The sequence below is a fragment of the Centrocercus urophasianus genome, unplaced genomic scaffold, assembly GCF_019232065.1.
Source record: "Centrocercus urophasianus isolate 14NV4802_14NV808 unplaced genomic scaffold, USGS_Curo_1.0 seq_16, whole genome shotgun sequence".
NCBI classification, from domain to species: domain Eukaryota; kingdom Metazoa; phylum Chordata; class Aves; order Galliformes; family Phasianidae; genus Centrocercus; species Centrocercus urophasianus.
In genome coordinates, this window is record NW_024884711.1 from 32656025 (window position 1) to 32672182 (window position 16158).

Genomic DNA, 16158 nt, shown 5'->3' on the forward strand with positions numbered 1-16158 from the left:
AGTGTTTTTATAACAGGCAAGTGAATAAAAATCAAAGCAATATCAGCAACAAGCCCAGTGATGACAGCACCTTTGGAAACATTTGCAGCTTCTTACGATTTCAGCTCAGAGGATTACATTCATATGTTTGCACTATGAGGAGCTTTGCTTGCAGACAGTTTTTTGGGAGACTTGGTACCAGTGATCTCAGCAGGGGACACTTACATCATCTGCCAAGGCTGCTGCACTGTGGAGTATGGGCACAGGGTTCTGTTTTTCGTAATAATGCAGTTTTTCATGAATCTAGAAGACAATAGTGCAAAATGATCAGTTTATTTAGTAGCACAAGAAACATTACAAAACATCCCTGTTGAGCTACTGATCCGCTGAGTGCCTGTAACTAGAGAAACATCCTTACAGTAACCTACAGGCAGCAATCATGTACATGTAATTCATCATCATCCTCTGTTGAAGTGCTAAGAATATGAAATCAGACGGAAAAAATGCTCAGAATGTAGACCAACCCACAGAAAAACTAAACATTTGTGATTTTTCTCTCCCTGTTTTCTATGTCCATATTTCTAACATATTGCTTTAAGTATCAATTACATTTTATATTGCTGCTGAAAACACAAAGCATAAAGTGTTTATCCCCAAGATGGATATAAAAAGCCCTGTAAATTATGATTTATGAAGTGAAATAATAGCCTGCCACCCACATCTTGACAGACAGGTTGGTGGAGCCGCTGCCGTCATTAGAATAATTCAGAAACAAGGGTAAAGTAGTGCTAATATGAACTCTAACACATCTGAAAGAAAAAGGCAATCCTTCAGCAAGTTAAAGTCAGTTAGGAGCATGTAAAGTTTTTAATGAGGAGTCATGCAGCATGCTTTGCTTCTCTCCAAAGAGGAGAGGATATAGCATCACTTAAATATACAACTTCTTCCCTCCTCCACAAGTCATTCATTTCAAAATTTAGATTTTTTTCCAGTGTGAAAGCTTTAACAAGCCAAAATACTTTAAAGCTTCTAACAAGTTTCTTAAAAGTTATTTCAGAACGACACAGAGTGATATATTAAGCCTCCAATTTCATTTACATGATTTTCCTCAAGGTACACAGATGTACTAATCTGAATTTAGATGAAAGAAACAGAAGACAATGGTAGTATGGACTGATGCGAATCCATCTCACCTGAGATTACTACTTCAGTCCCACTGCTTTGAAGAAGGCATGGCCTCCAGATGCTTGGAGGAGTTGCAGAAGCAGCAGTGTTTGTGCTCGGCAAGGGAATATGAAGTCTGGCAAGGAACACTGGACTAAGAACTCTGCTGAGGAGCCCCTTGTATCCATGGGGTATGGAACCCCCAGTGATGCCTGGCAGTTCTCCCCAGCCCCTTCTCTGGGATTCCATCTGAGCTCCTAACAACTACACCCACAGCAAGGTCATACCATGCAAATGATGTCTGTTGTTTATATTGTTTTCTGATGGCCTTTATAACACTTACTAAGCCTATGCTTGCTTTCATTCATTTAGCCTACAGGACTGAAGGTCACCCTGAAGTACAGACCATCTGATACTCGTTGATGCAATGTGGCATAACAATCTCCAAGCTGTAGCTGATTCCCTCATTGTTTCCATAACCAGGGTAAGATGATTTCTCTAAGTGGTTTGCTAAAGGACTGAAGTTCTGAAATGCCAAGATGAAGTATGAAGCAAAAATATTGTAAAATGTAAAATGATCTCTTCTGAATAGTTAGTAGAAACTAAATGCAAGGCAGCATTTTCTCCAGAACATGAGTGAATTGTACACAGCTTATGTAGACATTGTTTACTCTGACAAGTAAAAGCAATCCATATTGGACAAAGTATAAGTACTGGAAAACTTCATATTTCTAGTATACAGAGCACATAAACTAAACAAAGCAAGGAGCAGCAGCTCCCTGAGTTTAGCAGAAATTTGATTTTCTTAGACTGTGAACTTAAGCGACTAGAAGGCATAATAAATCAAACTCGAATCCATCATTTTCTTGATTGCTTCGATCAACATCTTGATTTTTTCCAGGTTGAGCTTCCATCCACTTTAAGGTTAGAAGCTGTCTCCTCTGCTATCTTCCTGCTCAAACAAAACAAAGAAGCCACTTCCAATTTTACACTGGACAACCTGAAAGCATCTTTATCAGTGAAATTTTAAAAGATGCCAGGACATTCCCGTAAAACGTGTTATAAAATTGTAAATTTGTGCAACAAAGACTAGGTTTACAAGAGAAGGTACAACGTAACTTCAATAAATTAACAGCTCTCTCCATTGCCAGCAAAGGCTAAAACGAAATTCTTATTTTCCCAACAGTGGATATCAGAGTTCAGCTAAGCATTTAAGAAAATCATGAAGGTTTTAATTGATTATGGAGGAGTTACAGATTGCAACTGCCCAACCAAGTCTGCTGCAAACAACCAGAGCTAATCAAGGAAGTGGGAAAATCTACCTATAATAACAGAACAGTTCTGGATATCGAGTTTTGCTACATTGCAGTAGAAGTTTTACTCATTTGCTGGAATAGCACTATGCACTGATTCCACTGAGAAACCTTCCACGTTCTCTGGAAAAAGACAATGCACCCTCAGCACACTTCCATTCAAGTTGCAACACAGGTGATTTTTTCTAAAAACTTCTGATGTGATTTAATGGGCACTATTTTGCCTTGTTTGTTCAGTGAATCACAGGGTATGTTTTAATCAGATCTGTATGCGGCAATATCTTTCACTTCTTTGTAATACGAAGGAGTTGCATAAGCAAATCTTAAAAGAACACTGTTCTATGCACAAGGCTGCAATCAGTGCACAATACAAGGATTACATTTCAGATGAGTATGAAATAAACATTATATCATAAAAACTTCCTAGTGCTCTCCCACAGATGCCGCCTACCTCTAACTTCTGGATAACCAATGCACTCATAATTTATGCAGTGCTTACATATAATTGCTTCCTGAATGCACTAGCACAGGAACTCTGGTGCAGTTCAATAGGCAAAGAAAAAGTTTCAGTGAGGCAAAAATATGCTTTCAGGTAGCTCCTTCTCTCCAGGTGTCCAGAAATGCATTCCAATATGACCTGCTCCATAATTTCCCCACAGATCAGAGCTGACTCATTGTATTTTTGTCATGTTTTGAAGATGGGTGCAGCACTTACCTTTCCTCTGTTATTTTTCAAGGATAACAGAGCAAACTTGTACACTTACCTGTAGCCTTTGAATTTCCCAGACTTCAGGGGGATGGATAACTGCATTTAATTACTATCACCTTCAAAAACCTGCCATTCGCACTACCAAAATTTCTGGAAACTTCCCCACAAGCTATCTTTCAGCTAATTATTTCTCCACATTTGAGATTTGTAAATTGTGCTCATATACCCACAATTAATACTGAATTTCCAAAATTCAATACCTACATAACTAGAATTTAAATTTTTAATATGTAGATTTAGTGGCAGTATTGCTGAGAATGAAGATGGTTCAAGCCCTGCAAACTCAGTTGAAAAGCAAAACAGAAGTGGTGCAAGCACTGTGTCCCTCTGCCAATGTCACTGAACGAAATGCAGCTGTAGTACAGATTACAACTATCCTGGAACACTTTTGACAGCAGTATGCGAGCTGATTCAATATGGAAGAAGAGAACGCATTTATTATGTAGAATAAAGCATCTCATATTTGCAACCATCTATTTGAGCTTCATTCAAAAGTATTCTATTTAATAGGAAAGCAAAAGTTATCCTGTATTTTGCTCTGGCTGTCCAGTAACTTTAATGCTGTTGCCATCTCTCTAGTGGAAACCTACGGAACCAAGGGAGGGTCTGAGTAATGCTTTAAAAAGAAGAAAACATAACACATATGTTTCAAGTTCTTCTGACATTTAGATGTACTGCTGGAACCCTGAAAATGTCTCTTCACAGATGAGAGAGTTTGTTAAAGCAAGAGTGATGTATTGTAAATAAAACATGTAAAGCTGTTCTACCGAACAGATGGCTAAGTTGCTGAAGTTTTGGGTTTTTTTTAAATTATTTTTTGTTAAGGTTACCTATCCCTTTCACTGTAGGGGTCTTTGGGTACATGTAGGAGGCTCTGCAAACACTGACAATCTACTCACTCCAGAGAAAAATTCCAGAAGGGAGGAACAATCATTTGCAAATTTACACAACTTTGGCACATTTGTAGGCAAGGGAAATTGTACCTGCATAAAACAGACTGAATTAAGATTTCTATAACAAAGTAAAGTGGAAATAAGTTTTCTGCAGTGCCCCCATTTCAAAATCCACAGAAAATATTCCAAGTCAGAAAAAAAAAGCACCTTGAGCAAAGAATCCTACCACACAAATTTAGTTTCTTCTTCAGATTTCCTATATTCTGTGTCCAGTTCTGAGCTCCCCAGTACAAAAAAGACAGGGATCTCTTGGAAAGAGTCCAGCGGAGGGCCACAAAGATGGTGAGGGGCCTGGAGCATCTCTCCTATGAAGAAAGGCTGAGTGAACTGGGTCTGTTCAGCCTTGAGAAAAGAAGACTGAGAGGGGACCTGATCCAGGTCTATAAGTATCTGAGGTGTGGGGGGCAGAATGGCGAGGACAGATTCTTTTCAGTGGTGAGTGGAGACAGGACAAGGGAAAGTGGCTGGAAACTGCAGCATAGGAAGTTCTGCACAAATGTGCGCAAGAACTTCTTTACAGTGAGGTGACGGAGCACTGGAACAGGCTGCCCAGGGAGGTGGTGGAGTCTCCTTCTCTGGAGATGTTCAAGACCTGCCTGGATGCCTACCTGTGCGACCTGCTGTAGGGAACCTGCTTTGGCAGGGGGGTTGAACACGATGATCTCTGGAGGTCCCTTCCAACCCCTACAATTCTGTGATTCTGTGATACATTCCAGGTACCTAGCATTTGCCTGCCAAAACGTAGGGAAGAGCCCAGCTCCTACAGGGATGAAATCCCCTTAGTACAAGAATAATTCTACTAATATTCAGCAAGGTCTGATATAATTGTGTAAGCAGGACTTTTCTGAAAGGCTTTACACAGGACAAAATAGTGATTTCATACCAGAATGGGTAGCCTTTAGCTGCCCTACCAGCTAAGATTTATCAGAAATCCAACAGAACACTTTCACCTACTAAGTTTCTGGCAAACTTAAGTTGGAGCACCAACTTAAATGGACCATTTCTCCATTGGATGGCTCCACACAAAAAAGACAACATGAGGCATGTCACCTCCTTTATCTGAACTTGAAAAAAATATATTCTTTAACTGTTTGTTGGATTTACTGCTTCATGCATAAGAACAGAACATTTTTAAAGGAAACTGAAAGTGGAGTTCTTTAAAGCCTGCTTGGAAAAAAAACAGCTTCTCCTCAGTGCCAACGAGCTACACTAAATGCTGAGAATTGCTAAAACTAATGGAGTTTTAAATGTTCTGCACGCTGAAGCAAAATAAATTTTCATAACAGAGACAGAAGTCTAAAAATTAAAAATAATCCTAAAATATGCAGACATTAAAACTTTTGGTCTTTAGTCTTTACAACCTCCTCCAGATTCGTTCTTTCTCTACATCGTTAATTCAGCTTTGTATTTCTTTCCTTTCTTACACTTTTATTTCCCAAGCTTCTACTTTCCTTTTTTTCTGTTTTCTGAATACAGAGTTTTGGTGACCAACACAATTCAGTCAGCTGTAACTACCTTTCAGGCAATAAGTTCACGTTCACATTAGCACTCTAGTTTGGAGGCACACATACAATGATATAAAAATATCTGAGCAAGCACCAGAATTAAATTTTACATACAGAGTAAGTGAAAAGAATGCTTACTTTTTTTTTTTTTTCCCCTCCAGGTGACTTTTATTTGTTATATGTATTATTCAATCTATCTTTATGTTATGAGGAAACAGCTAAGAGAATAAACACAACATTTCTGAAGAAAACACACATTGTGTTACACCACCATGGCACAATGTGGGATTTAGAGCTGGCAGGTTGTCCTTGTTTGTGAAGTGCATGCAATGAATGTCGGTGGGGGTGAGACTACAAGGAAGCAAAATGCAGGAACGACATAAATCCAAGATCCAGGAGGAAGGAGCTCACAGACATCCAGCCAACACCGCTGGATAAGAGCTTTTTTTTTTTTTACATCAGTGACACCACCCTGACAGTACACAGCAAAGGTGATTTTGTGGGAAGTTTGTACTGACAATCATGCAAGGACAGGGAGCAGTTCTGTATCACCAGAAGTTTCTGCCGTGTTCCTAGTTACATAAATATTCCCTTATCTAGGAATAATCTTGCTGGATGAGGTATGTCAGCATGGAGATTAGATACCTGCAAAATTTGGCTAATCATGAGCATGTGTGAAAACATGCAACAGTCTGTGTGTAATGCAAAAGGATGGCTGTGCTGAGGAGCCACTCACCATTTCTGGGGTTGTATTCCAGACTAGCCTACTTAGGTCTAGTCTGCCAAACAATTGTTAGCAGCTAATCTTGTTTAGTTTCATCAGAAAGGAATCCAGCTCTTGTAGTGGATTACTGATGCTTGCTGACACAAACCAAAGTTGCACTGGCTGAAAAGGTAGCTAATTGTATTAAAAAAATGCACTCCAGATCTGAACTGGAATGCTACATCTACTAAGTACTAAGATGCACCTAGAAGACAAGCACTGAGAATATTGTTGTACAAAGTCCATAAGAGTAGAAGAACATCTCCCTCAACTGCTCTCTTTGTCACCTAATTCTCGGCATATCAGCAACAGAAGTATCTGAAATAAATACCCTGATAAAAGTCACACAACTTCTGTGCCATTTGGTTAGTTGTTTGCATGGATGCATAACAAAAGATTCTCTTGTATTAACAGTTCACCAAAATTTCAATTTAAGGTATGGTTTACGACAAAGTCTTTATTCCACTAGTAGCACCACAAACCAGGGAGATACGACTACAGAGAGAACCATGTTTGCACTGAAAAGCCATAATACGTGTACAGAAGGGCAGATGAAAGCAGAATAGAAATTGCCAGGCAATTAGTGCTCATTTTGGCTTCACATGTCCTGCATCTGTATTTACAGGAGCAAGAGAACTCATTCCAGAACCAAACTGACCTCAAAGAACATATTTATGAATAATCCCGAGGTCAGATTTCTCACAGATTTCAAGATGAGGATTAGGGCTTCATTTGATCACTAATGACACTGGCTTAACTTTGGGGTTTACTGTCTAAATTCACTAACAACTTTGAGCCAAGGTAAAATGAAGTACTTAGAAGAAAAAGAAATGAAGGGCTATCATGAAACAAACGAAAATAGCTATAAAAACATTGCAGAACTACAATTTCATCTTATCTTTGTTGAAAGAGCATGCATGTTTTGCTTGATACAGAGCTTTCATTAAACATCATTTAATTCCGTTCTTTTCTCCACTCAGAAATCTAATGTACCAGATGAAAGGAGTCAGAATAGTCTTTTTTTTCCCCTTATTTTCATCTTTTAGTGGGTGTCTACAAGTCTATTTACACAATACAGAAATATGGGCTGAATGCAAAATTACTCATCTTTTTCCAAACCTTCCTATTGTACTTATCATTGCAGCATTGCCATGCTAATGAACATAAATATAAGAACAACTGTGTGGTATGATGAACATATGAAGTACAGGAAAACTAGACAGTAAATCAAATGCAAATTCACATCAAATACTCAACACATTATCTTAAAAACTGACTCAGAATACATATAGCTTTTAAATCAAATTCTACTTAGGCCAATTGACTTGAATTATAGTTAAGAGGCACAGAACATTGCTAAGAATTTATCATTATGTATTTTAGAAAAGACAAACAAAATAAAAATGCATAAATCATAGCTATCTACTCTAAGTTTGTAAAGAAAATTTCATTCCCAGTAATGATACTAAATTGCATCAAATATAAAGCAAAAGTTCCAGGACATGAGCCAATATTATAAGATTGTGAGTAACTGATTTCCCACTTCACCACCACATTCCTGAATGACAGTCTGTCAATTCTCCATCTGCAAAATGGAAAAGTAGCATTTCCCTCCTTAACGTGTAGTTAAAAGCAAGATCTGGTAACTACTAAGAAAGTAATGTGCCACAAATGTACTTTTGCTTGGGTAGCATGGAACATACTGGGGTAGCTGATGAAGAGCAAGCACATTCATCAGGAAGCAAGGAACAGATGAATCTTAGAGTTTTATGTTTAATATGGAAATTTCACTGACGTGACTTCCTGCATAAGCATACAGAAACTGAACAGGACAATTTCAGAAAACAAAAGAGGCCACGTAAAGGACAGCAATCTCACTTAACCTTCTCTTTTCCCATAGCCACGAAATCAAAGGTACGTTCTACAGATTTCCAGCAATACGCTTCAGGTAAGTGTTGTTCATGAACCCCAATTCTGCCAACAGTCCTCCATGGTGCCTTCTCAGGGATATAGGTACTAGGCACAAAACATGCAAGGCACATGAACACAAAACACTGAAGCATGCAAAAGCAAATTAGTGCCCAGGAGAAAAAGATATGTGGGCAGGTGGTGGTTTATACAAAACTATACCCTTTAAGCAGACTGTTGTGCAATTCGTTCATGCAGTTAAATGTACAGCTTGACTTACAACTTTGACGAGTATCAGTATTTTCTCATCAAAGGTTCTCTAACAGCAAGCAAGGAAAGAGGGAACCTTGAGGGGTCATAGAAGTTCATCCAGCTACTTGAAGGAAAATTGTTTGTACTTAACATTTGCTAATAATGTCCACTCTGAAAGATCTTAACTGCACATACCATTAGGAACATTTTCCTAATGTCTAACTTCTTTTTACTTTGCTGTAAATTGATTTTCAAACTTCTGAGTGTACACTGGAGAACAAATTAGCTGCTTTGGCTTTTTAATAACCTCTTCAACATAAAAAATTTAGGTACCTCTCCAGTCATTTCTAAGTCAGACTCAAACTCTTTCAGTCTCCCCTAATGAATCATACTTTGCAGGACTGTAATCATTTCAATGGTTCTCTTCTGGAATTTCTATATTCCCCTATTCTGTATTCTACTTAATTAGTGACTGCACTTAATTTTGAATAAAGAAAAAGGAAAGATTCTTATGCTTTCTATTTTTACTTCTACTTCCTCATGCTGCATCTGTTTTTCAGGCCGCTGCCTTACATTCAGTTTGCAATCCACCAATGAACAATTAGCATACCTTTTTTTCCTTAACAATGGTCTGTCATCTAGTTTTCATACAATTGATTGTTGTAATTGAAGAAGGACGATAAAACTACTAAGGATAAAGATTAAAATGGCAATTAGATAAAATTTGTATTTCCTTATTCATTTTCTTTTACAAATAGAGAAATTTATTATCTTCATGACTTTAATCCCTTTATAGCTTAGCTTGTGAGGTGTTGCCCTTTTTTCCCTTTATTTTTTAAAAGCTAGTGTTTTATACATACATGCATATTTAATTCATTTAAAATTTACCTCACCACATCATAAATAAGGAAAAAGAGAAAGGACTAAAAAATAGGAAAATCTGGATCTGAATGAATATGCAAGCATATGGTAATAAGGCTAATACATTAGTTATTTTATTTTTGCAACGTCAAGCAGAACAGATTAAATGTTGGCTGCAACCCCACATATTCCTTGCAGAGTTTCTTAAAATGTTTATTTTTCTGTTAGAAACACTTTTCACTTTGAATTCATTGTTTCTTATACAATAAAATAAAGCTGCTATTATATGAGATTTCACAGACTTCATTCAAACACGCTTTTTTTTTCAGTCAGTAATAAGAAAAGGTTTTGATGACTTTGCTTATAGGAAGAGTGTCCCTAGGAAGGCAGAGGAAGTTCAGACCAAAGCCAAACAAGTTGCACTTGCTCCAAAATAAATTTTCTTGCCCCTTCAGAGCCATACAGCTTACATGGCTACCGTGTACAGTATTTCCAAAATTGTTTTTCTACACTTTTAACCCCATTTCTAAAGGAAAGAGCATCAGAACAATTCCAAATTTGAATGAAGCCACTCTCTTGTGTGAGGTAAGGACGTCAAGTTCTCAAACAGATTTTTTTATTTTTGTTAAGAAAAAGAGAACAAACAAGAACATCAAACTCGGTATTCTTTGAAACAACAAATCTTCAAACAGAAGCCCGTGGATTTTAAAACAACCCTTCAGTTTTAACACACTGCCCTTCATAATGCATGTATAATTAAAACAAAATCGGAACAATAAACTAATCACGTACCCATCTGAATTCACTAAAATAAAACTATATCAATTCTTTGAAAACAATACACTGGTATATACAAAAGCACCTAAAATTTTATAAAAGATTCAAGAAAAGTTTCTGACAGCAGTTCATTAAATGCCTTTTGCACTTTACACTTTTCTATCTATATACTGTCATTTAGGAGCACACTGCCCACCTACCACCCCTTTTACTGCAACCTTAATAAACATCTCTTCTTGAATGAAGGTTACGGATTTAAAAGAAAGATTTTGGGGTAGGGTCATGTAAGTATTTTATTTCTAACTCCTCTTCCCATGAAGACAATGACAAGGCTTAATCATTCACAAAACAGACCATATCTATTACTAAAAGCATGTTTCCTCTCTTCCTCTCTCCTTCTGTGAAAAAAAAAAAGAAAAAGAAAAAAAAAAAAAAAAGAAAAAGAAGCAAGTTTCTGCATTCTCCTGTATGGTTGACTCAAGGAAATAATTCCTACAGATACAGGAAATCGATCATCCATACAACAAAACCATCCATTTGCAATCTAAATTTGTAATAATACTTGGGATTATTACACCATTTTTTCTTCAAAATTTCAGAGCACATTGCCAAAGAAACTGAACATCTGTTAGCTCATCATTAACGGGAAGACAAAGACTTTGCAGAAGCTGTTGACTCCCTCAAGGGTAACTTGCACAGAGCAGTCTCACAAAGAGATCTTGAGAAATAGGATGGCAGAGCAGTCACCAACCACTTGAAATTCAACAAGAGCAAGGGCCAGATTTGGCACTTGGAATGGGGCAGCCCCAGATTACATGCATGGACAGGAGGATGAGAGGATGGAGGGCAGCCCTGCAGAAAGGGATCCCTGAGTGCCAGAGTTCAAGGAGCTTTTGGGCACTGCTCTCAGACATCAGGTTTGGGTGGTTCTGCGTGGAGCCCAGGGTAGGACTTGATGACCCCTGTGGGGTTTCTATGACTAATTAAGGTCACAAAATGTACTTGATTTTCAAACCAACTCTACTGAAATGACTTCTCATCTGATGCATATATATATGTATATATACACACACTGTAACCTCAGTATTTTTTTTTACTTTCCAGCTTCGGATAGTGAGCTGAATATTGTAATGAATTATTTTACTGACATAACTGTCATATAAACAATACGTCTTGCTAAGTAACTTATTTAAATATACTTTTACTTAAAGAACACTTCATGCAAGTACGAAATAAATTACAACTTCTTCTGATGCCCTTCAGTTCTGAAGAAACGCAACTCAGTAAAATTACACAGAAAGTAATGAAACCCAGATGGAAATAATCCTTACAGCAACAATCAAACAGCTGATGTTTCTACAATGATTCTAAATAGAAAACTTGAGGAAAATCTTATTTTATTCAGGACACTGATGAACTCAGTCTGATCAGTATATTTATACTGTGTATATATCTATCTATATAGTGCAGATATATTAGATAGATATATGCATATATGTACTGAAATACTTAAGGCATAATTACTTTTTTTCCCCAGACTTGAGGATAGTCTTGATACTACCCTTCTAGATTGTATCAAGTGTTTTAGTCATGCAAAAAAAGACTTGCAAAATGCATACCAAACCGATGTGAATTATTACCATGTGTAACAAACATAACAAATTGATATAAAACATGGATGGAATACTTCTTCAAATCTTGATACCTGTCAGATTTTAGGAAACACAAAAGTTTCTTCAGCTTTAACAGAATTCTTTATAATGGCATTAGTGCTACTGTTCTTATGTAACCCAAAAGGCAAAAATTCGATTATGGGAGTTAGAATTTAAGCATCTCTAATAAGTTTGAGAGAAAACTTTCTCTCTTTCCTGTAGCCACCATTCTTTGCCATTTTTGAACATGAGTATCAGATTTGCTCATTTCAAGGAAAAAAATCATTTCTCATTCAAAAAGAGAAATAAATAATTATACCGTTTAATGAGAGGGGATAGAAACACAACAGATGCAGCCAGAGAGTAAAGAGAAAGACCACATTGACACCAAATTGACTGAGCTTTGGAAGCTATCATATGAAGTTCTCCTCAGCTCAAAATAGACAGTAACAATTGTAACCTTACTTCTGACAGATGTATAAGAAAACTGCAATCCTGAACAATTCATGATTTGCTATTCATTTGATTACCTAATTCAGCAACTTAAAAAAGAAAAAAAACTAATATTGCACTGTTTTCCAATGCTTTATGCTAGCTTGCTGATTAGTGAGGAGTCAGAAAGTGAATTTGAATTTACAATGCTTTCCACACCAATGCTAATGCCAATTTATGTTAAATTATTCCCAGAGTCTGTGTACTTCGGTGATATCATACCAAGAATATGGAGAAATCACTTAAAACAAGACAATATAAAAAAATCAAACAAACAAAAAAGTCAAAAGAAATAAGCATTTCTAAATAAAGAAGCTACCACAATGTTGTTTGTTTTTAATGATAAACAAGCATATAGTTCTATTGTATCAATTATAGCTAAAGACAATTTAAAGTGGGATATATGGAAAGCTGAGAATCGTTGGAAGTCTGCTAGGAAGGAATGGGAGGGAGCACTACACAAGAAGAGCCGGTATTCTCAAGATGACTGCTAGTAGGATTACTTAAAGACTAAGTTCAGGATCTCACTTAGATTCTAAAATATATAGATGTGCCTAGATTGAATACTTCTAATAAATGCTCATTTCTTCAGAAAACAACAGTAAAAAAGAAAGGTTACATATATTAACAGTAAAAGGCTATCAGTTGCCCAGTAATCTGTTTAACACGTAAACAACTTGTTTTTGTAGTTTTAATTTCTCCTGATACTACAGTTTTGAAGCACTCACCACTATTTTGAATTGAGGTTTTTTACTTCTGCATAATTACAAATAACCTAATTTGCATTTCATTTTTCCAAAAGTAAACGATTTCCACTGTTTTGTTATCAATATAAATCTATAGGAAATAACTTTCTTAACCCTGCTCAGTAAGCAAGCAGTTCTCTAATGTGAATAATGGCTAAAAACTGCTCTTCTCATTGTCTGACAGATTTTTCAGACTCTGATCACTTCACATCTAAGATTTTACACAAATGCTGATTGAACATTACTGAAAGAAAACAGACAACACACAGGATTCTCTGTGTACCGACTGCAAAACCTTGGCACAAGCTTGTGCTTTTTCACTTTCACTATTCAGGCAGAGCATACCAAATTTAAATAATGAAGTTTGATTTATTCCTGCTTAGTACAGCAAACACCACCCTTACAGTCCTTTAGCCAATGCACTTAATCCTAGTTCCAGTGCCATTCAGGTTCCCTGAATTCCTAACATTGAGGAGATCACTGTGGTACAGTTCATTAAAAAGAATTAAACAATTCAAACCTCAACAAGGTTTAATTACAAATAGGAACGTATATATCCTCTGAGTTAAACACAAACACACCCTTATATTTATCAATTAGCACCATCTAGTGGGGTCAGTACAATTCATGCAATATGAACAGTACGTATCTCACTGTTCAGGTTTCCCTAAATTCTCTACAGCATGTTACGATGCAGCACAGGTCGCCTAATAAATAAGAGTCTGATTCAGGAAAAAAAAAAGTTTCCTTTTAATTCATAACATTATATTACTCCATTAAAATTATATTTTAAGGAAGCATTGACATTAAAAGCTGTGTGTACACAAATATGGAAATCTATTAACTGGAAGAAAAAAACACACAAAACTTTTAGACATTCCTACATGAGCAAAACACAACTTAATTACTGTTTTCTATTTTGACTCCTCTGTTCTCCTGTCATAAATTTAAAGACTGGTGGATTTTCACCAGAAGCTACTATGAGGGATGCAAACACAGAAAAGAGCACTTATTTAAGGAATATGAAGGTCTTCATCATCAGCACACAATTATGCTGTAAATACAGTTTTTGATAAAATCTGATGAAAGTACCACAAACACTGGATCACAACCCAAAACACTAATAAAATCACAGATTAAATATCTAGAAACTAATTTCAGAAAATATCCAAGTAATTGATTTAAAAGTGTTCCCTTACATTAAAAACAGATGCTCAGAACTAACCATGCTCATTTATACTGTTCCTCAAATAAGAAATCTAGAAATCGATTTTGTGGTCAGTTTTACATTAAAAGCTGTGAGGACTTAAGTTGTGCATCTTAATAATGCTGAAGAATTTCAAGTACAAAAGCTATCAGCAGCAGCCCCCCTGTGCATCAGCTCTATATAATGAAACCTCACCAATCAAAGCAGCAGCACATGAGGGTGATTAATGCAGCACTTCAAAAGACCAGGCAGTATCAGCCTCTGCCAACAGCCAAGCTACTACAGACTTTACTGCTCCCTTCTCTGTGCCTCCTTACAGTCCAGGTTAAATAAATAAAACAAGATAGGAAACAAAACCAACTGACTAAGAGTAAATATGTGCTTACTAGTATGAGAATTCAGAGCAGAGAATTCAAGTACTTGCTTAAAAGCTCTTTAATGAAACCACTACAATGAAAACTATCATGAATGCCTACAATGCAATGCTTTACATTCTCATTTTACTTCGTTTCTGAAAAACAAACGTCAGATAGTGAGCAATTTTCCCATCAGATCACAACAAATCAAGTGCAACACAGACAACGAGGGATACACCTTTGGTGAAATCCCAGACCTAAAATTAATATGAAGACTTTAATTTGTAAATCTTAAAAAAAAAAAAAAAAAGTAAAAGGAAGAAACCAACTCTGCAAACAAATAGACATTTTTGTTTCATGAGTAAAAGCTCAGAAAAACAGAAAAATGTAAAGAAATATGTAGATCTAGGGGAAAAAAATTAAGCTTGATAAAAACCAGAGGTATAGTTTTTAAGATTATTTGAACATTTTAATTTACACTTAGTGGACTAAACAAGTGCAGTCCACTTAGTGGACTAAACAATTATCCATCTAAGTTCAGTTGAGCTCCCCTACCAGAACTGATGATCAGATTCAGTGAGACTGAGGACAAGAGGTCACTTAAACAACATTCTTAATGGTTTGAAAAAAAACAGTAGAAAATCAGAAATAAGTAAAAACCAGCATGATGTTACCAAGGAGAAGTCATGATAGGTTTAATTACTAAAGTGTTATTAATGATTATTAAAGTGTTATTAAAGTGTTTACAGGAATGTGAAAAGGAAAATAAAGATACAACATAAAGGAAACAAAGATCTGCCATAGATTATAAAAAAAAAATGCACTTAGCAGTATAAAAGTAAACATAAAATCATCCAGTTCTAAAAAAGACAAATACGCACACTCTGAGAACAGAGACAGCAGAATCAGGAAAGAAGATGCAATCAAGCCATGGTTCTTCCTCAAGTGGCTACTTGATGTGGAACAAAGAAAAATATTTTTTCCCCTTTGAAAGAAGACAATAATAACAATATAATATAATATGGGCAGATTATTAGTTAGAAATTGCTAGAAAATGATATTTCAGATTGAAAGAGCACAGTCATAAAACTACACATATTTTGTTGCATGGCATTCACTATGGCATGATCTGTAGTTAGTGATTCTGTGATTAACAATATACCAAACTTCAATATTCCATCTCCATCTCATTATTTCAGATGCCACAGTAGCATGATTATAATCGTGGGTTACTTTTTTTTCCTAGAATGTTTGGAACTTAGAAATTCAGAATCATAGGCTGATTTATGGTTTCATCCTGATTAAAGCTGTATGTATCTGTCATGTCACTGCTAGACTATTTAATCACTAAATCTCAACAAAAGCTGCTCTTTTCCATGAAATCCAATCTGCAAAGTACAGTAAGATTCAAAATGCTTTATGAAGATGATATCCATACTAAATGCAAAGCAGTAGTGATCA

At 36.2% G+C, this 16158-nt stretch overlaps 1 protein-coding gene across 4 annotated transcripts in view; it reads right to left on the reverse strand.

The window, feature by feature from the left end:
• Positions 1-16158, reverse strand: part of MPP7 (membrane palmitoylated protein 7) — a 143428-nt gene that overhangs the window by 61003 nt on the left and 66267 nt on the right. For all 4 annotated transcript variants that reach the window (XM_042816650.1, XM_042816649.1, XM_042816653.1 and 1 more), the window contains one exon: positions 205-282. In XM_042816650.1, the coding sequence (XP_042672584.1) occupies positions 205-282 (78 nt within the window). The remainder of the gene's footprint in view (positions 1-204; positions 283-16158) is intronic.